At 42.2% G+C, this 19,996-nt stretch overlaps 2 protein-coding genes across 5 annotated transcripts in view; both read left to right on the forward strand.

Annotated features, from left to right (window-relative positions):
* Positions 1–6,422, forward strand: part of ZMIZ1 (zinc finger MIZ-type containing 1) — an 81,647-nt gene extending 75,225 nt beyond the window's left edge. For 2 of the 4 annotated variants that reach the window (XM_053450972.1, XM_053450975.1), the window contains 15 exons: positions 103–301; positions 554–841; positions 1,159–1,341; positions 1,578–1,655; positions 2,359–2,533; positions 2,690–2,876; positions 2,981–3,191; positions 3,307–3,412; positions 3,589–3,749; positions 3,863–3,930; positions 4,102–4,170; positions 4,540–4,787; positions 5,022–5,185; positions 5,345–5,584; positions 5,884–6,422. In XM_053450972.1, coding sequence (XP_053306947.1) covers positions 103–301; positions 554–841; positions 1,159–1,341; positions 1,578–1,655; positions 2,359–2,533; positions 2,690–2,876; positions 2,981–3,191; positions 3,307–3,412; positions 3,589–3,749; positions 3,863–3,930; positions 4,102–4,170; positions 4,540–4,787; positions 5,022–5,185; positions 5,345–5,584; positions 5,884–5,991 — 2,485 coding nt within the window. In that variant the 3' untranslated portion in view covers positions 5,992–6,422. The remainder of the gene's footprint in view (positions 1–102; positions 302–553; positions 842–1,158; positions 1,342–1,577; positions 1,656–2,358; positions 2,534–2,689; positions 2,877–2,980; positions 3,192–3,306; positions 3,413–3,588; positions 3,750–3,862; positions 3,931–4,101; positions 4,171–4,539; positions 4,788–5,021; positions 5,186–5,344; positions 5,585–5,883) is intronic. The other 2 variants (XM_053450973.1, XM_053450974.1) reach the window with 2 other exon arrangements.
* Positions 6,423–15,129: 8,707 nt separating this feature from the next.
* On the forward strand, positions 15,130–19,996 carry PPIF (peptidylprolyl isomerase F). Its single transcript, XM_053450977.1, has 6 exons — positions 15,130–15,288; positions 17,588–17,618; positions 18,154–18,242; positions 18,535–18,631; positions 18,830–18,905; positions 19,728–19,996. The coding sequence occupies exons 1-6, from the start codon at positions 15,130–15,132 to the stop codon at positions 19,861–19,863; spliced, it is 588 nt and encodes a 195-aa protein (XP_053306952.1). The 3' UTR covers positions 19,864–19,996.

Here is a 19,996-nt window from a genome sequence, read left to right on the forward strand (position 1 = left end):
TTTATAAATGAGGCAATTGGCGGGATAGCCGCACCATATACTGACTCACGTTGGGGTCTGATTGCGTGGTATCCTCACAACAACCCGTTTTATCCCCCCCAGCTACCCTGGCGGCCCCAATAACCCGTCAGGAATGGGCATGCCTCCTCACACTCGACCCCCTGCGGATTTCACGCAACCGGCAGCTGCCGCCGCTGCGGCCGCAGTTGCAGCAGCCGCTGCTACTGCCACCGCCACTGCCACCGCCACGGTGGCGGCACTGCAGGAGACGCAAAACAAGGACATGAACCAGTATGGCCCGGTAAGTCTAGTCGGTGCAGTTCCACCACTACAGAATATTTTACTTAAAAGCATTGTGATTTTCCTAAAAGTAACGTATTTGATGGTTCTGTGTCTTAAGAGGTTCAATCGACGTCGTTTGGGTTACAAAAAATGCGACATTCCTTTGCACTCATCGCCCTGCGACCCAAATACCAGCTTTGTCGCCGCCGATCCACGAGCCCTGTCTGACACGCATGTCGCATTTTACTCTTCTCTCTTTCTTTTGTTGAAGGTGTGTTCCTCTTTCCAGATGGGTCCGGCGCAGGCCTACAACAGTCAGTTCATGAACCAGCCCGGCCCGAGGGTCCCCTCTGCCATGGCGGGAAGCATGAACCCGGCAGGCATGGGTCCAAACATGGCGCCGAACAACATGAGCGGCCCGCCCATGGGGATGAACCAGCCCCGGCCTGGCATGAACCCCTTTGGTGCACACGGGCAGAGGATGCCCCAGCAAGCCTACCCAGGTCCCAGGCCTCAGTCCATGCCCATGCAAGGCATAAAGAGGCCCTACCCAGGAGAGGTGAGCGCCGGGGAGATGGTAGAGAGCTTTGTGATCATCCCAAAAGGCCTACTTAGAACGATTCCACCAAGCTAGTAATAACCCCCGTCTGGTCATTAATAGGCATCTTCTGTGGACCAGTATCTTCTTTGTCTTAACGATGTTGGGTCTGGGACCTCCGAGGCCGTGACTTGACTTGAACAATATGGCGGCACACCAAAGGCTATCATGATTTTGTTGACCGGCGTTCTGGTTCTGGTGACCTAGCCGGGAACGCCACGTGGAACCAGAACACAAAATTACATTATGTCCTCTTTTTTCCCCCCTAATTTTAACAGCCCAATTATGGCAACCAGCAATACGGACCAAGTAGCCAGTTTCCCAGTCAGCCGGGGCAGTACCAGAGTCCAAACCCTTCCAGGCCTATGGCGTCCCCTAACTACCCCGGTCAAAGGATGGCGGGGCAGCAACCGTCGGGACAGTACCCGCCTCCCAGCGTCAACATGGGGCAATATTATAAGGTGAGTCGATTCTCCACGTTAACGCTTTGCCGAGCGAATTGGCCGCTTCTTTTACCCAAGGAGATGGTTAAACGAGATCAATAGTCAACTCTACTGTCTCTGGCGGGGTCATTTAGCGAGATATCGCAGCCAATTCTCGTTCCGTTTGCCCCATTTCCTTTCGTTAGCATTTTTTTTTTTTAAATAGCATTTTTTTAATTCATTATTGTTTTTTTTTTGTTTGTTTTTTTTACTAGCCAGAGCAGTTTAATGGACAAAATAACAGCTTTTCTGGGAGCGGATACAATAGTTATAGCCAAGGCAGTATGAACGGGGTGAGTGTAAAAAAAAATCCTACCAAATTTGTCATCCACGGAGGGGGTTGGGGGTCCTGCTACCGGTTGGCAAAACTTACTGAAACCAACCCACAAATAATTGTTTTTTCTATACATTCAGTAAACCGGTTTAACTATGTATTACAATAAGCAATATCTATGTATTAGAAACCCCCCCTTACATGTACACCATGGGAGCGGCCACCTTAACTTCCTGTTCTCGTGATCCGCAGGCTTGCTCCTCCCTATTAATGCATCTCTCCCCTATCGTTAAGTTGCTGGTTGCTGCAACCATGGGCCACCACACCAATGGATGGACATATAACGATCTATGATGTTTTATTTCATCATTCCCTAGACTTTGCTGGGGCAGTTATGAAGTGGTATGGTCCATTTTGCCCCATAGACATGCTGAGATTAGTTGGTCGGTTACTGGTTTAATGAATGGTATGGAAATGGTGGGATTAGTAGGAGAACGTGGAAATTGAAACCGGTCGTGGGGGGGCTTGGTGATAAGAATTAGGGTCTTCGGGAGGAGGACACACTGGTGGAGGGATCTAGAATGGAGCCACAGAGTCACCAGTGATGTTCTTGAAGCCACGAGAGAGAGAGAGGACAAGGCAGGAGACTTGAATGATGTGCTTGGGTTCACAGCCTGCATCCTAGTTCCAGGTTGTATTCCGTGTCTCTGTTTGTCTTGCAGCCGTCCAGGCCCGGCCCGGTGGGGAACTATCCTCACTCGCCTGTCCCAGGGAACCCCACGCCTCCCATGACTCCCGGCAACAGCATGCCCCCATACCTGTCCCCCAGCCAAGATGTCAAGCCTCCCTTCCCCCCGGACATCAAGCCCAACATGAACGCATTACCTCCTCCTCCAAGTAAGTCGGACCTGATGCAGGAGACCCAGAAGGTCTCTTTCCGCTTGATACGTACGCAGACCGTAAAATAAGACGTTGTCCCGTGACGGGTGGTGGTGTGGTTTTTTTTAACCCTATTGTGTTTGGCTGACCCATCTCTGCATTGTCACACCGCAGATGCTAAAGGGAAAGTTCACGCTTTCTCTCCTTCTTCGATCTCAGCCAGCCATGCGGACGAGCTGCGCCTGACCTTTCCCGTTCGGGACGGGGTGGTGCTGGAACCTTTCCGACTGGAGCACAACCTGGCCGTCAGCAACCACGTGTTCCACCTGCGGCCAACGGTCCACCAGACCCTCATGTGGAGGTAGGTCAGGAGTGGGTGGCTGTCAAACGTTTGGGCTCAAAGTAAGGGCACTAAAGCCTGGAGAGTATTTGGATGCAATCATCTAAAGGCCTATCCTACGTTAGGTCGGACTTGGAGCTGCAGTTTAAATGCTACCACCACGAAGACCGGCAGATGAACACCAACTGGCCGGCGTCGGTACAGGTCAGCGTCAACGCCACGCCGCTGACCATCGAACGGGGCGACAACAAGACTTCCCACAAACCTCTTCACCTCAAGCACGTTTGCCAGCCGGGCCGCAATACCATCCAGATCACAGTCACCGCTTGCTGTTGTGTAAGTGCCTATATGGAGCAATGGTTCCTCCGCATTAACTTGTCCCCCCACCCCCCAAATTGCTGTTGGGTCATCAGTCCGTTTTATAACGCCTTCCCTCCACGTTGCTTTCCAGTCTCACCTGTTCGTGCTGCAGCTGGTCCATCGGCCGTCGGTACGCTCCGTACTCCAGGGTCTGCTGAAAAAGAGGCTGCTTCCGGCGGAGCACTGCATCACAAAGAGTAAGTACCGGCGCCATGTCAACACTCAACTCTTCTGGGGGTTTTGGCTAAGCCCGGGGTCCGACTCGCCCCCAACGCGTTTCACACCGGCCGGCAAGCAGTTTGGCCAACTGTTAGAAGGCGTTTGGGTTATCGCTGTTACATATTTTGACTCTTCATCCTCCCCCCCCCCCCAGTAAAGAGGAATTTTAGCAGCGTGGCAGCGTCATCCGGTAACGCGGCTCTTAACGGGGAAGACGGGGTGGAGCAAACGGCGATTAAAGTCTCGCTGAAATGTCCGATCACGTTCCGGCGGATCCAGCTCCCGGCGCGGGGGCACGACTGCAAACACGTCCAGGTAGGTCTCAAAAACCATACTTCCTTCCATTTATCCTGTGTCTCGGTGACGCTTCCTTCAAGAGCAGAACAGCAGAAATTAACCCTTTTTTCACTACTTCTGTGTATTTTCAGTGCTTCGACTTGGAATCCTACCTACAGCTGAACTGCGAGAGGGGGACGTGGAGGTGTCCTGTCTGCAAGTAAGTATGGCGGCTCTTACCCTCCAAACATCAACCCCCGAACATCTTCGCAAACCCTCATAATTCCAGAAATCTGTTTAATTTAAGCAACCCTCTAAAAAGGATGAAATGTAAAAAAATATATATTTTTCTGATTTGATTCAAAAATCTGATTTATTTTCTCTTTCTTAGTAAAACGGCTCTTCTGGAGGGTCTGGAAGTCGATCAGTACATGTGGGGCATACTGAACGCCATACAGAAGTAAGTATCACCCTGAACTACCCCACCTGTATTCCCATCTACCGGGTGGCATATGGTTTTGAAAACAACGGGCCATTTTCATGTCGGGCGACGATTAATTTCACCTTATAAAATGTCAGGTTATGCATTTGAATCACATATATTTTGTTGTTAAGTAGCAATGTTACAAGGGACGCCCCTTGTTTTCATCGTCCCAAGCCTTGACGATTCGGGTCATCACTGACCGGAGAAGTTGTAGTACAAAGTAAAGGATATTTCTTCTAATGGCTCCATTTCTTTTGCCGAAATGACTCCATTTCCTAAGCAGAGTCTTCCAAAAAGTTGGTTGCTTCCTCTGGTTTTCTAATGCCGCTCTTGTTCGCGCCCTAGTTCTGAGTTTGAAGAGGTGACTATCGACCCCACGTGCAGCTGGCGGCCGGTACCAATCAAGTCTGAGATTCACATTAAGGATGACCCTGACGGGATGCCCTCCAAGAGGTTCAAGACCATGAGTCCCAGTCAAATGATCATGCCCAATGTTATGGAGATGATTGCGGCACTCGGTCCGGGCCCTTCGCCTTATCCGTCGCTTCCCCCTCCGCCCGGCGGTAATAACCCCGGAGAGTACGTCGGCCAAGGTAAGACACGTGACGCCCTAACGTCAGGAGATAACACCATGAACAGCGATAAAGACGTAGCCTCCAGACCAGGTTATGAGGAGCTTCTCTGTCTTGGTGTCTCGTAATCCTGTTGTTGGTCTTCCATGTTGTTTTATAAGCCTTGGGCACCTTGTTGGCTCTGGTGGTAGAGAACCCTAAGGTGTTCTTTTCGAGGCTTGCATGACTGATCCAGTGTTCCAAACCTATTTGCAGGAAACAGTTACCAAGGCCATGGCAATTTTGACTTCCCCCACGGAGCTCCAGGTGGCACGTCGATGAATGATTTCATGCACGCGCCTCAGTTGTCTCACCCTCCTGATATGCCCGGGGGTATGTCTTCCCTGGACAAACCACTCAGCCACTCCATGCAGGACCCAGTAAGTACCATCATCTACGTCATTCACGTGCTACTGTCGGTGGCTTCATCCAACTCGCATCTATTAAAGGGGAGAGTAGATCCTGGTTTGGGTGGCATACGTGTTCTGCTCGAGTTTAATTTAACCCTGAATCTCTCTTTCTGCCACTTGTTCCTTCAGATTTCGCACGTGGGAAATTCTGAGCCTCCCCACGGCTCCATGCCTCAGGGCTTACACCCGCCTCACCCAGGTAGCCAGCCTGGGCAGCCTTTACATCACGGCGGACCAGCACCTCAGTCTCGGCACCCACCACAAGCTGCCGGTCACCCGCACGGGGACATGACCTTTAACCCCTCCTCAGTTTTAGAAGGTCAACCTGGTGGACAGGGAGCCCCTGACATGCCAGAACCATCACTGGATGTAAGTTTCATGCTTTACCATATCTTGGGCACTTCTAAAGTAACCACTATCTGATTGGTCCAAATCAATGCGTAAAAAAAAATCTCAAAATCTCTAACGGCCGATCAGGTAGCAAAAAAAACAGCCCGATCGGCTGACAGAAGGCACTTTCTGCAATGGAACACCTCTGTTCCCAACGCAAATTAATAGATGGGACCTCGCTTCCGGTAACCAGTTAGAGACTGGGAAGACGTACTAAAAGCCCGTTAGTTATAGCTCACCACGTTACTGACATCGCAATTTCTACTTCTTTCCTGCAGCTTCTTCCGGAGTTAACTAATCCAGACGAGCTTCTCTCCTACCTGGATCCACCAGATCTTCCCAACAACAGCAATGACGATCTACTTTCCCTCTTTGAGAACAACTAATGCGAGAGATGGCGGTTCTCTGTCCGCTCTCTGATCCATAATACAACCCACCTGGCCACACGCGGGTGGGGACAGCTCTGGTAACTCCAACCCCTTCCACTACGTAATGCCCCACCACCCGGTCGTAGCTGATTTACTGGTGCTCTTGCGTCCCTGTTTCCCTCAGACTGACACGTTTTCAGTGGCGCCCCCGATAGGCAACGAGGAATCAGGCCGTGGGCAACAAACTTGGTACTTGTTGGTGTTTCCCCTGTCGAGACTGCAAAACGGGAAACCTTGAAGAGCAAAGTTATTTCAGCAGGCAAAACAACGAGGCAAACCAGTGACGGGAAGACTTAAGGGCATTACCTCATGAGGTCCGGTGTTTTGCCCCCTCTGCCACCCCACACTACCACCAACAGAAAAAAAAAGAGGAAGAACTGAACCAGGAAGTTGGGAATAAAAAAAAGATGGAATAAATGCACGAACACACAAAGCACAAAGCTCCCAAGACATGAGTGTTACGGGCAGGCAGCATGTTTCCAGTAGAAAAAGAAACAAGAGCGGAGATAGAGGACAACCTTGTCGGGGACCTCCTGCTTTTGCTTGTTCCATGGCTGAATTACCCCCCTTTTTATCGTGGCATTTAAAAAAAAAAAAAAAGCAAAAACCAGGTTTCTGGCCAGACACTAGTCCCACAAGAGTCCACAATCCCCCTTAGTGCATAGACTTTTATCAACATCATAGGATCCAAGGGACATTATAGCCTGACTTCGTACACCACGGACAGACTCGCCCTGAGACCTTTTTACTTTAAGCTGCATCGAGGGGCATTGATGTCGGTTAGTTATAAGGCAGCTTAAGGGTTATTATTATTATTATTAATATTATTATTATTATTTTTTTTTTAATTATTTTGATTAACCCAACAAGACTGTTACGTAGAAACTGGCTTTTTTTTTTTTTTTTTTAATTGACCTTCCTGGTGAAAATTTTCTTTTTCGATACAAAACCGTGCGAAAAATGACAAAAAAAAAAAAGAAAAAAAAAACGATCTCCAGTGTGTTATATGTGCATTCTTCCTTCCCAGCCGTTCTGTGGTCGAGGTACCTTGTAGGTCTGAGGGTAGGGGGGGTTGGTGTCTTAATGCATGAGTCTGACCCAGTATATGTGCTTTTGGTGGTTTAAAGCTGCTTGCTTCTGTAAAACTGTTGTTATATCTGTACAGAAGTGCATGTGTGCCAATCAATGTTCTCTTACTTTGTCTCTGTTTAACCCTTTTTCCACCGCTTAACCCTTTTTTTCGGGGGGGGGCCCACAGGGCAGTTAAAGGGTTATCGAGTCCTCAGATCGTTCGTAGCAGCAAAAAAAGGGTTAAAGGAAGACCTCTGCAATAGCTGCTTTCTTAACGACCCCCTCCATGTGTTAGCTTTAACATCATTTTTTTTATTTTATTTTTTTTATTTTTTTTTACCTCCACCCGTTATTCAATATATTTTATTTCCGTGTGTAATTAATTTTTTTTGGGGGGGGGTCTCGTTTCCGAGATTTCGCTTGTACAGATGTGAATGACACACCAAACGAACCTATTTTGTTGAATTTTTTTTTTCTTTTCTATCACCAAAGTTGTATTTTGTATTTTTTTTATTTAAATGAAAAAATAAGAAAAAAAAAAAAGGGCAAAATAATATTTTTTTTTTCTCCTGCTCCTCTTCCTCTCTCTCCATGCCGCCAATTGCATTTGCTAGACTTGTTTGTCTGTCTGAAGGTCTCTCTTTCTTACAAGTGCATCTCCACCTTCTGTTTTTTGTTTTTTTTCTTTAATTTTTAATTTTTTTTTTTTTTTTTTACCCATTTTCCCTCGTCTTTGTCTTTTAACAAAGTAAGGTGGCAGCACATGACGCTGTTCATATGCAATTCATTATTTTAAAGTTAAACAAAAATAACTATTGTAAATATGTTCAAATATTTTAGAATTCTTTGTTTGGATTGTTCTCTTGCAGTTTTGTTTTTTTTTAAATCTATTTTTTGTACGCCAAATCTGTTTGTAAAACATTTTAATTTGTATTATTATTTTTTTTCCTCCCAGTTTTGCCTTGTGTGTGCAGTTCATCACTCTGTAATATAGCTCAGGCTGCTCTGGAAATGAAGGGGTTACTTTTAAACTTTTGTGTACTATTTCGACAAATTGGACACTGTCTACAGAATGGCATTAACCCTTTGAGTCTCGGGTAGCCGAGTTATGCCTCAAGAGTATAATCGCCTCTCGTACCAAAGGGTTTATTAAATAATTCCTGAAAAGTGGATTTTAGCCATTTCAGATTCAAATTTATTTTCAATTTTAATGAAAATTGCCACACCCCCCCCCCCAAAAAAATGTTTGGCAAAGAAAGGAAAAACTGTTCAGAATCCTGAAATTATTTAAAATCTCTATTGGTTTATACTCGACGGGAAAAATAATTTAATTGCCAGCTGTCTATCATCTTTAGGTTATTGTTAAAATTTTTAATAATCCAAAAAATTGTCATATCCTTTTTTTTTTGTCTAATTTTAGCCAATTTTGTTCGATTAGGCAAGAAAAAAAAATCTCTCTGTGTCTGAAATTTAAAACTCTTGTTAAATCAAAATCAATCACATTACTGTTCTCTGGTAAACCTCTGTTATTGACAAAAGTAAATATTTGTTGACTTTCTTAAAAGGGAAAGTGTGAACCTTTTTTTGTTTTTCTAAAACAATGTAAATATTTGAAAGTATGTTTCTCTAGTAACATGTTAAATAAAAATGAGTGTAAGTTTCCAGATTTTTTTTTTGTTTGAGTCCATGCTAGTAAGCATTTTGAATTATTAAATTCTTTTTTTATTATTTTTATTTTTTTTTACAAATTCACTAAACTCTCCAAATTTAGTAATTAAGACACATATAAAGTTTTGTTTTTTGAAAAAAAAAAAGAGGGGTCACCAGATGTCATCCTTAGCCCTGTATAATGTATTGTTTGTCCCCCTTGTTAAAGAAACCATCAGGTTACCCGACTACTCGCAAAAAAAAACAATACAAATCCTGGCAATTTTCAATGTCCAAATATTGAAAGGGAAATCTTCATCAATACATCATTTTATTTTATTTTATTTCGTCACACATATGAATTTTTTTTTTAAATTAAAACAAAAATAATTCTTTTTTTTTTATTGTCCAGCATCACGATCACATCTGAATTTTTTTTTTTTTACTGAAGGTGAAAAATTCTATTGTAAAATTTTAATAAAAAAATAAGTCAAAAAAATAAAAATAATAAACAATGGACATGATTTTCACAAGTTAAATCCCTTCTTCAATTTCCCACTTTGTTCCAGAATCAGATGACTTAATTTAACAGGGATAACGCACTATTTCTGCATAATAGAGTACACATAATTTTTTGGTTGTGTTTTAAATTTAATTTTATTTTCTTTTTGTAATTTTTTTTTTTTAAATTATTCGCTGCTCCATGTTTTTCTTTAAAAAAGAAAATCAAAAATTTAAATTGTAACCCTTTCACCTTCAGAGAGAAATTCAATATGTTTGCACAGCAGCCTGGCTTACCTGGATAAAATTACAAAATAAAATTAAAAAAAAAAAAAAACATTTCAAGGCAGTTTTCAACTGGAATTTTAAAACCCGTTCACTTTAAAGAGGTGTAAAGGGGATAGATGCATTTGCCAGCTAATGCTTAACCCTTTCAGTGATTGAAGGGGTTAAAAAAATAACATATACCCTCTGTAAATATGTATATGACCAGTAGAGCATAAAACACAGCCACATTCATTTTCCTGAGAATGTGCATTTGTTTTTGTTTTTTGGTTTTTTTCTTTTTGTTTTTTATTTTGCAAAAAAAATGAGGTTAAAAACAGAAAAAAAAAGTGTGTTTCCATATGGCGTGGAAATAATCCTATATTTAGCAGGGTGGGGAATGTGATGGCCTGGGTGCATTTGTGTGAAATCTCACAGCATTTTTTCCACTCCTGTCAAAAAAAAAAAAAAAAAAATTAAATTTTTTTTTTTTTTTTTTGCTGTTTTACGTTCATGTAATAATTTAGCCGACTCGCATTAGTCCTGTGTATTTTTTAAGGTGCTACACGAGGTTCAAAAAACAAAATCACACACACACAAAATGAAAGGAAAAAAAAAAGTGGATTAAGGGAGGAAAAAATAAAGAAAAAAAAAATAAGATTGTAACCAAATTATTTGTACAATTTTTTGATATTTTAATCAGAAATGGGAAAAAAAATTAAAAATAAAAAAGAGAATAATAAAATGGTACAATCTGTAATAAAACATGCGAAAAGGGCCACTGTATTTTGTCTGTACATTGTATGTACAATTTAATCATCCATATTTGTTAACCCCTTCACTACCGGAGAGAGCATGTCGTTTCTCTCCGGCAGCGAAGGTCATAAAATGTTCAGAATGAAAAGTTATTGTGCTTTTTAGTCTTGCAACAAAAGAAACTGTATGTAGTTAGTTGTGTCAACCTTATATTTATCAAATAAATATGTACTCAGATGAAAACCGTTTCCTTGGAATGAATTTTTCATTTTGTGTCGTTATAATACACAATAATAAGAATTATTAAGAATTTGGTGATATGTTTTGCAATTAAAAAACAGAACTCTAGAACCCCCCCATTCAGCCCCGTCTAGTCGCCCGTCGTTGGTCATGACTTAGATTCAGGAGCCGTATGCCTATCCCATGCATGTTTAAATCCCTCGCTGTATTAGCCTCTACCATCTCTACTGGGAGGCTATTCCACTCATCTACTACCTGCTCCGCAAAGGAAGTCTTAAACCAATGCGAACTAAGTTGAAGGATGCTCTTAACTATGATTGGACGTCCAGAGACAGCACTCAACCTTTGACTGTAAAAAGATCCAAAATTATAATTTTTTATATATATAATATTATAAAACATATATAAAATTGTCCCGCTGATTATGCCGGTTATAGGAACAGAGACTCAAATTATTTAGAAGATGAGGCCCCCTGTGGCCTTGTTACCCTCAGGGAGGCAGGTTAAACTTTTAAATGGTTAATCTGCGTATGAGCCATAGCGGACGCCTTCGTAGCTCCCGGTATAATAATAATTGTTTATTTTTTCTCTCCTTTCCATCTGCGGCCCCCGGGGTTGTAATTGCGGAATAATATGGCGTCTTGCGATAATGAGGGGTTTCAGGGTAAGATGATATCATAATGAGGCTCGAGGGAGTCTGGGACGAAAAAAAAATGTGTTCTGGGGTAGGAAAGCACAAAAAAAATATTTTTATTATATATATTTATATATTATATACACTCCTACCCCCACAGCGAAATAATGGAACAAACTGCAAAAAATTCACAAAAACATTTTTATTCAAAAAAAAGTACTGAAAGTAACATTCACCCCATCAACAGGGCAATGAAACCAAATTAACTCTTTGGGACCTGGTAGGGTTAATTAGAAGTGGACTGCAGTAACAAGCAAAAAAATAAGTATTCAAGTTATTTTCCGTGTTATATATCCAAAAAAGTATCCAAAATTCTCTTACTGGAAGGAATATAACATTCAAACGATAAATAAAAACCTGCTGTTTCCTTTGGAGTAGTCATGGATGCATGGAATAGCCCGGGCTACTTCATCGAAATGAAGACACAATATCAAAGGGATTTGTTTTATAAAAATTAGAAAAATCATGTTTAAAACAGTTTCAAAATTTAAATAAAAATCAATTTTTTTGTAAAGATTTATGTAAAAAACAGGAATATTGGTAAATATAATATTGACTACTAACCGAGACCTTGAATTCCGTAAGTTGTACTTCCTGATCTGAGCCACTAGAGGGCGCACGCAAACTAGATTTTGTTGCAGACCGGAATATCTCCTGAGCTCGCTTTGTAAGGTTTGGAGGTACCAGGACCGTCGCTCGGGGCTCGAGTCCCAAGCAGACTGATGCATGCTGATTAGCTTAACCTTGCCCCAGTGCAACCCCCCCCCAGCGCTGTATACAGTAATAACCCCCCACACACACACACACTGAGCTGGTACTTTATGCCAATGCTAATGAAGTCTTTGACTTTTATAAGTCAAAGAGTCTGGCTGGGTGATTAAGACTGAGCCATTCTGTTGTCCCCCACAGGCAGTATGATAAGGAGTCGGGGTGTTTAGAAGATCGGGGCTCAGATAACAGAACGAGAACTCAAATGGCTGATATGCAGCTGCCTGAAAACATTATTTTTGGCAAAAATGTTGAAAAACGATTAACCTGCTATTAGGAATAAGAGAAGTTGATGGCAGTTTTTTATTTTTATCTTTTTTTTATATTTATCTTTATTATTGCCTCCTATGTTTCAGAGTTAATATCCAAGAATGGTAAATTAGATATTTTGAGATTTTGTGAAGGAAAACGTTAATTTATTGATCTTATAAAACACGCTGCATTATATTTTCTGCCAAATCATTGATGTTTTTGGAAAAACAGGCCAGGCGCTCACCCTTGTTGATTACAAAACACCTGCGTGTCTCCCCATGCGCACTTCCACGGAAAATATTGGCGTGAGGCATGAATCAGACGGCTGGTTCCTCACCACGCTTTCTTCTGCGTGACTTCTCAGGTTTTGCTCATACATTTTTGCATATGTGTTCATAGATGACATCATACGTGTAATAACAGAACAATTACCACTCTTCTATTTTTAGAAACCAAAACAATAACAAAAACTTAAAAATTCTAATTTTATAAGCCGTGGCTGTTTGGATCTTAGGTCAATGGCCGAGATGAACTGCCTTCCCGATGAAGAAGTTCTACCTGCCATGGACCTTTTATTGTAATTTTTTTATTTAATTTTGTTTTTCTTTAACTTGATTTTTTTCTAGTTAATCTTTTTTTTATTATTTAACTTGATTTTTTTTTCAATTTCAATTAAATTTTTTATTTTAATTAATTTCAATTTATTTTTTTTAATTACATTTTAAAGCCGTTCTCTGGTCCTTGTGTCCAAGGTCCACGTACCTTGCCGTTCTCTGGTCCACGTACGTTTTGGGCAGATGTCAGCCTTTGTCTCGGTTCTTTTTCCTAATGAACACATGACAAGAGCCGCCCTCTGATGTCATGGTATTACATAATAGTGTGTTTTTCCCACCTTTCTGCTGACACGGCTGTCATCAGGAAAGATTCCAGAGGCACATTCTTCTGTGAAGGTGTCAGGAAAGCCATATGCCTATCCCATGCGTGTTTGAGTTACCTCACTGCATTAGCCTCTACCACCTCTGCTGGGAAGTGTATCCACCTATCTACCATCCAACAGCCTAGCTATTCCAAGCACATGGGAAACACACAGGAATTTGGGAATTGTCAAACAAAATGAAACAATTAAAAATACCCTTTCATTTTCCATCAGTTGGTTATCTGGCCGTAGAAAAGACCTTCTTACAAAATTCCAGAGTAAAAAATTGGGATATTGGGGGGGGCACAAAAATATTTGTAACGGTTCCAAATAGATCGTAAGCTCCCAAGAGCAGGGCCCTCATCCCCTTCTGTACCTGTACGCCTTGGATTAATCCTATTATCAATTTAGTATATTGTTAATATTATTGTAATAGCGCTGAGGAATCTGCCAGCGCTTTATATATATAATGTAAAGACATGAGAAACAATAGCCGTGACTCCTAAACAGAGCCACGAGGACAAAACATCTGACCATAGGACACTTAGTTTCTGTTGTCCTCTCTTCCTTACGTAGTTCGGGGGGGTGTGACTGTGTTTCATTAATCTGGCCAATTTTTGCCCCATTAACCAATCATTCCCCTTTAACATTTCCGGTATATAAATGCTAATTGTTCTGAATACATAGACACCTCTAGTCATGTCACGTGCTCTGTAGGATCATACGATTCAGACACAATTATACCCAATCCGACCCGTTCTTCCTGTTCTACAGGGACTTTTAGCACAGTCACAGTAACCTCTCCGTGCGAAATCACAAAGCCAGCTCTTCAAATGCTACAAAGAGGAAGGTCCAGGAAATGAAACCAAAGATTCTATCTCCTCCCTTCAACATAATAAGAAGAAATGTGTAGCACCTCGGACTCATTAGGAGGCTATGTCCTTATGGAGGTCCACCTTATTGCAAACCCAATAAAATCTTGTATAACACAAGAAGGTCTTTGGTTTGTAAAGGTGACCTAAGCCTCTTTCCTTCCTCATAAGAGGATGAGTCTCGACCAATTTACATACCTTTGTAACAAGGCGTCTTTCCTCCACCCCATGACCTAACGTCACTTGAATCTGCAACAACTGTATGAATGGAAGGGACATGTGAACTTCCGCTGGTACATAATGTGGCCAGTGGAACAAGTTGTTCATGTAAGAGAAACCGCGTGTAGACATAATTAATAAGTTCCTAAGAGAAGAGGAAGAAAACATACCTGTTACGTGAATATTATGTTGTGGGAATCAGGGATCAAAAGTTATTTTTGTCTCATGGTTCTCCGGGGTGGTGGACCACCAGTGGTCCCAAGGACACCACGATGGGTGTAGGACAGGATTATGTCTCATAAAAAGTAATCTCAAACACAAAAAGTTTATACATTTTCAATTGTATTGTTTAATTTATGATCAATTTGACCAGGAAGATCTAATAAAAGTGTCCAGATGTCTATAACAGTCACCTCCAAACACAAAAAGCTGGAGGAGAATGACTCCACTGGGAATCACAGCCTCGCGATACATTGTCCATGTTCCGTAAAAATGATTTCCCAAAGAACAAAATTTGTTTATACAGCTTTATGAGTGTAAATAAAACCTGCCCTCGTTGGCCGTAAAGGGGGTAAAAAATGTGTTTTTATTTCCCTCAAATCCTGGAGAAACATCATCAGGAGAAACATTCGAGTCTCCAGGATCCTGGGTAGGCTGACCCTAGGGGAGAGAGAAGACATGTGGCTGCAGTTCTAGTACTGGCCGCTGGGATCGCTGTTCCCTTTGCGTGTATCTATGTACTTAGGCTGCAGTTCTAGTACTGGCCGCTGGGATCGCTGTTCGCTTTGCTTGTATCTCTTTGCTGAGGCTGCAGTTCCAGCGCGGGCCGTTAGGATCGCTGTTTACACAGTGTATATATGCAGGCCGGCAGTGCATGGTTTCTCATAGCCTCCAACATGCTTTCCTTGTGCTCTCGGTCTGTTCTCCGTGGCTGCCGGGCCGGTACCGGCCCTCTAACTACCCTTAGAGCCTGCAGCTCCCGCCCTCAGGCTAACCCACGGGTCTACATGGATCTGGTGGCTGACAACCAGCCTTTGGGACGAGTCGTCTTTGAGGTAAGTATCTGCCCCACTTACACTCATCTGGGGGTATTTAGGGCTGCTGGATGGGGTAGGTAGACGTGGAGCAATTACATAACTATTATAAATAATAGTAAGAACCACAGATTAGGCATACAATGGGCTTTATTTACCTAATGCTTCCTACATAGCATTTTGGGGCAAATGAGGCTGCAGGGGCAATATTGACCACCCCCTTATAGGCATAGACCATTAATTATTAGCCCCTGAATTCCTTATTGCCCACCTGGTGTCTTCCATTAAATCAAATTGGGTGTAAAACATACATAGCTATTGTATATTGGTATTATTATTATTATTATTATTCATGATCTGTAAGGTAACCTAACTTCAGGGTGCCTTTCTGCCCTGTGACGTCACAGGTTGGTATGATGGGTCCTGACCCTGGAGACAGGTGTCAGGTACTCTGCCTCCACTGCCCTGGGTTATTTGTAATAAAATTATTGGCTTAAATAACTTTAAAAAAACAAAACAAAAAATAAAGTAATATTTTTGGAACTTAAAAAATGAATTTTAATGATTTTGTCTTTCATTTTTTTTTTTTTTTTTTGTCATAATTCCTAGAATCCCCATATATAGCCGAATAGGGAAGTGTCAGCCTTTACGACCTCGTTAATATTATATTTACGCGTTACTGCTACTTGTTGCCTCACTTTCCAAAATATTTGTATAAAATGTATACATTTTTTTGTCTGATTAACCCCGTAGTTACTTAAACCAGGCGTCCGGTTGTGTAGTAATTGTTGTGTAGTAATCGTGTTACGAGTCGGTGGACCTCTTGTCCCGCATGTCCCAGAAGGTGACCTTGTTACATTTGTAACGAAGTGATAGCTCGTAGACTTCCTGTGGTTGGTGTCCCTGGCCCTGATAAAACTGTTAGAGGACGGAGGAATATTAAAATGTGGAGATGGCGCTGCTTGGGTTTTGAGGGTCCAAAAAAAATACCAAAATATTTATTATTTCTTTAAAATTTTATCTTTTTACTATTTTTATTATATTTATTAATATGGTGTCAGAAGGCTGGGTCGTGATTAAAGTTAGGAATCTGCCGTAGGGGTGAGACCGGACCCCGTCACCGTGTGGAATCTGACACCCCGATAGGCATGTAACATGTTATGTGGGGGGGGGGTTTGGCCTTTCACACGTTTCAAGATGGAGAGCTTCCAATATTTAAAAGGTGATTGTCTCCTAGACTGTAAGCTCTTCAGGCCAGGATTCCTAGCATATTCATGATTATTGTCACCTGATTCTAATGCCTGTAGACCCCCCTACTTATTATACCTCCCCCTTTAAAAGACACCAATAGAGAAAACACATCTGATTGCAGTAGAATAAAGTTGATTTCAAATAAAAAGTTCCTTGATCGGTGGCAGAGCCAGCATAATCTAACCAATTTCCAGTTCTGAGGTTCCTGGACCAATCGGTAATTTAACAATCGAGGCGGGAGAGAATTTATTTGGGAGGAATAATTCTGCAGGCCAGTGATATGTTCTTTATAGAGTTATAGCAGGTGCACGTCTACAGGACGCAGCCGGTGTTCAGGTTATTGAGGTCACGGCTGGTCCTGATTATTTAGCGTGATACTTATGCCAACAAAGCCGCGTGCACTCCGCCCCTGTGTGTTTGTCTCGGTGTAGCGGGAGTTTATGCCAACGCGCTTTGAGTCACCGAGGTGGCTCCCAGGTGACTCTATTTACATGTGTGCTTATGTCATATATGTTTTAGCACACATTATCTGGGCTTTCGGGGCTGTAGAACCCTATGATGCCCTCATACCCAGCAAACATTCTGACCTCCTAGAAAAGAGGGGCATCGGGGGGTTTTGTAGAGGGACTGGCCAGGCTGAACAGAGACACTTGGCCGATGTATGAATGTGTCTTTGTGCTGTTATACGTTTATCTCGACCCTATAGCCGCCCGCGTTTCCTATGAGTAGCTAATCTAGAGCAGCACACGCCTGTTACTAGGGGAGGAATCCGCCATCTCCAGGAAAGCGTGTTCCACGTGTAACATGCGCAGAGAAAGCGTGTTTGAACCTGTTGTCTGCCCTACAAGAGGGATAGATGATCACAAACGGAGGAGACCTGTTAGAACCAGAGGCCGGAATCTAACCCTAGAGGGTCTGAGGCTGAGATGGAATGGAAGGAGTTATTACTTTATTGAGAGGGGGGTGGATAAGTGGAACAGCCCCCCAGTAGAAGTGGTAGAGGGTAATGCAGCAAGGGAGGATTTGTTTTCAGGTTCGCCTTACTAAATACATCTTTCTCTCGTTTCAGTTGAAAGCTGACGTGGTGCCAAAGACAGCAGGTATGATTTGGCTTCAGTTACGGTTTGATCTATACATTGTGTCATTAGGAAATGTATAGATCAAGATGCGTTATTTTTTTTTTTTAAATGACAGAATTTGAAATGCCCTATAATTCACATAAATGGTTAAAATCACTGCCCCATCCCCTTTTTTTCTCCAGGCTGCCCTATGTACACATAACACCTGCCACAGTGGCAGTTGGGACACGGAGGGTGTATTTATAGTTGGCTTTACTTGTGACTTCTGGAATTGTTACAGAAACTCTCACTTCCGTGTTTTTTTTTCCACAACTTCATTTTTTTTTTTTTTCCCCTCCCCCCCCCCCAAAATCATCATTTTACCCCAAAACCTTATTCTAAAGATTTTACTTTCAATTTGTTTTCTTCATTAAACGGTGAGTTAATTACCTTAAGGAAACTTTAAAATACTTACCCCTGTATGCTGAATATCACCATTTAGTTTTAACCCCATCACTCCTATACGTTCTGTTAACGCTTTTGAATTCTCACTGTCTGTCTTTTGCCCCCTGTGTAGAGAATTTCCGTGCCCTCTGCACCGGCGAGAAGGGGTTCGGATACAAAGGATCCACGTTTCACCGAATTATCCCAGATTTCATGTGTCAGGTATTTGTATAATATATATATATTTTTTAATATATTAGTCGTTGGCCTCCTCTTAGATTCGGGAGCCATATGTATATCCCATGCATGTTTAATACCCTCGCTGTATTACCCTCTACCACTTCTACTGGGAGACTCTTCCACTCATCCACCACCCTTTACTATTCTCACCTGTGCTTTTCATGGACAGGGAGTGTGATTTGAATTTTAGCTATTCAGATATGTTGTTTTAGATTAAAAATGCATAATTATGGCATTTGAGGCTTCGTGATTCTCATGTGATTCCTCTCTGCAGGGTGGAGATTTTACGAACCACAATGGTACCGGCGGGAAATCAATTTATGGCAGTCGGTTTCCCGATGAGAATTTTATACTAAAACACACCGGACCAGGTAAGAATATGACAAGCCGGGAGATCTGAGATGTTTAAATTCATTTTGTTCATGCTACTTGCGCTGAAGACGGCAATAACCCCTCTAGTGCTGTATACCTTTAATAACCCCTAGCATGGTATACCTTACATCACTCTGCAATATTCTTTCAACATATCTTCTAAAAAAATAACACCATAACCCCCTTTTTTATTGTAGGAATCCTTTCAATGGCAAACGCAGGGCCGAACACGAACGGCTCCCAGTTCTTTATCTGCACGGTGGAAACTGAATGGTAAGTCTAGGCCGTCAGAGTAAAATAAAAAAATAATTAAAATCAATGAATAACGCTGACCATTATCATGCCGGATATTGTAACTTCTCATCTCCCCTCCCCCATAGCAGTTCTAATGTACTGATTAGCTAAGGGGATTAACAGCCTCTTAAAGTTCATGGTGACAAACTGCATTCTTCAGTTGTCCACTAGATGGCGATATCAAATATATTTTTATTTATATTGTTTTTCCTTCTCTTTTTAACATTTACAAGACTCTATTCCAAAACGGTAATTGGCCACCGTAAGTGTATAAAAGGGCCAGTTACCGTTCTCCAATGCATTTCCATCAAAGCCATGGCTACTGGCAAGCTCGCGCAGCACGGTGGTTAGGAAGATTTGTTTAGCAGTTCAAACATTCTGCTCCGGGCTCTGCTTTTTGATCTGTTTGCTTTCCGGCTTTTTGTCAATATTGCTGCAAGGTCATTAGTACTTTTAACATGCGACAGACTGTGAAACCAGACGACAAGTTTTTTTTTTTTTGTTTGTTTTTTTTTATATATCTTTTTATATATTTTAAGCTAGGCTCCAAAGTTTAACGTTCAAAGTCTGCTGGAGTTTTTCAAGCGAGACAAGAAAGTAGCCATGTATTCTAGAAAATATAATTTTGTATCCAGTGCTTCTCTCTGTCACCGTTCTATCAAACTTGCCAGCTTTCTAGGTTCAGTTAAGGAAGTCCCTGTATGGAGGCCTCTGTAACACGAAGGGCTGTAGTAGCTGCTAGTTTCTACATAATAAAATGACCCGACTAGTAAATGTTTTGGGTTTTTTTTGTCCTCCCAGGCTGGACAACAAACACGTTGTTTTCGGTTACGTGAAAGACGGCTACGACGTGGTCGAAAAAATGGAGCGTTTCGGTAGCAAAAATGGACGGCCGACCAAGAAAGTCATCGTCGCAGACTGCGGAGAGCTTTCTTGATGTCTCTGTAAATCTGGAGCCCCTCGTAGCTGTGAATGAAATGAATATCTGAACATTTAAAACTACTCACTGTGGTCCATGGACCACCCCGTATCCAGGGGTAACAATGCTTTTCTCTAAAAAAAAAAAAAAA

This window comes from Spea bombifrons, chromosome 11 (genome assembly GCF_027358695.1).
Source record: "Spea bombifrons isolate aSpeBom1 chromosome 11, aSpeBom1.2.pri, whole genome shotgun sequence".
Taxonomy (NCBI): domain Eukaryota; kingdom Metazoa; phylum Chordata; class Amphibia; order Anura; family Pelobatidae; genus Spea; species Spea bombifrons.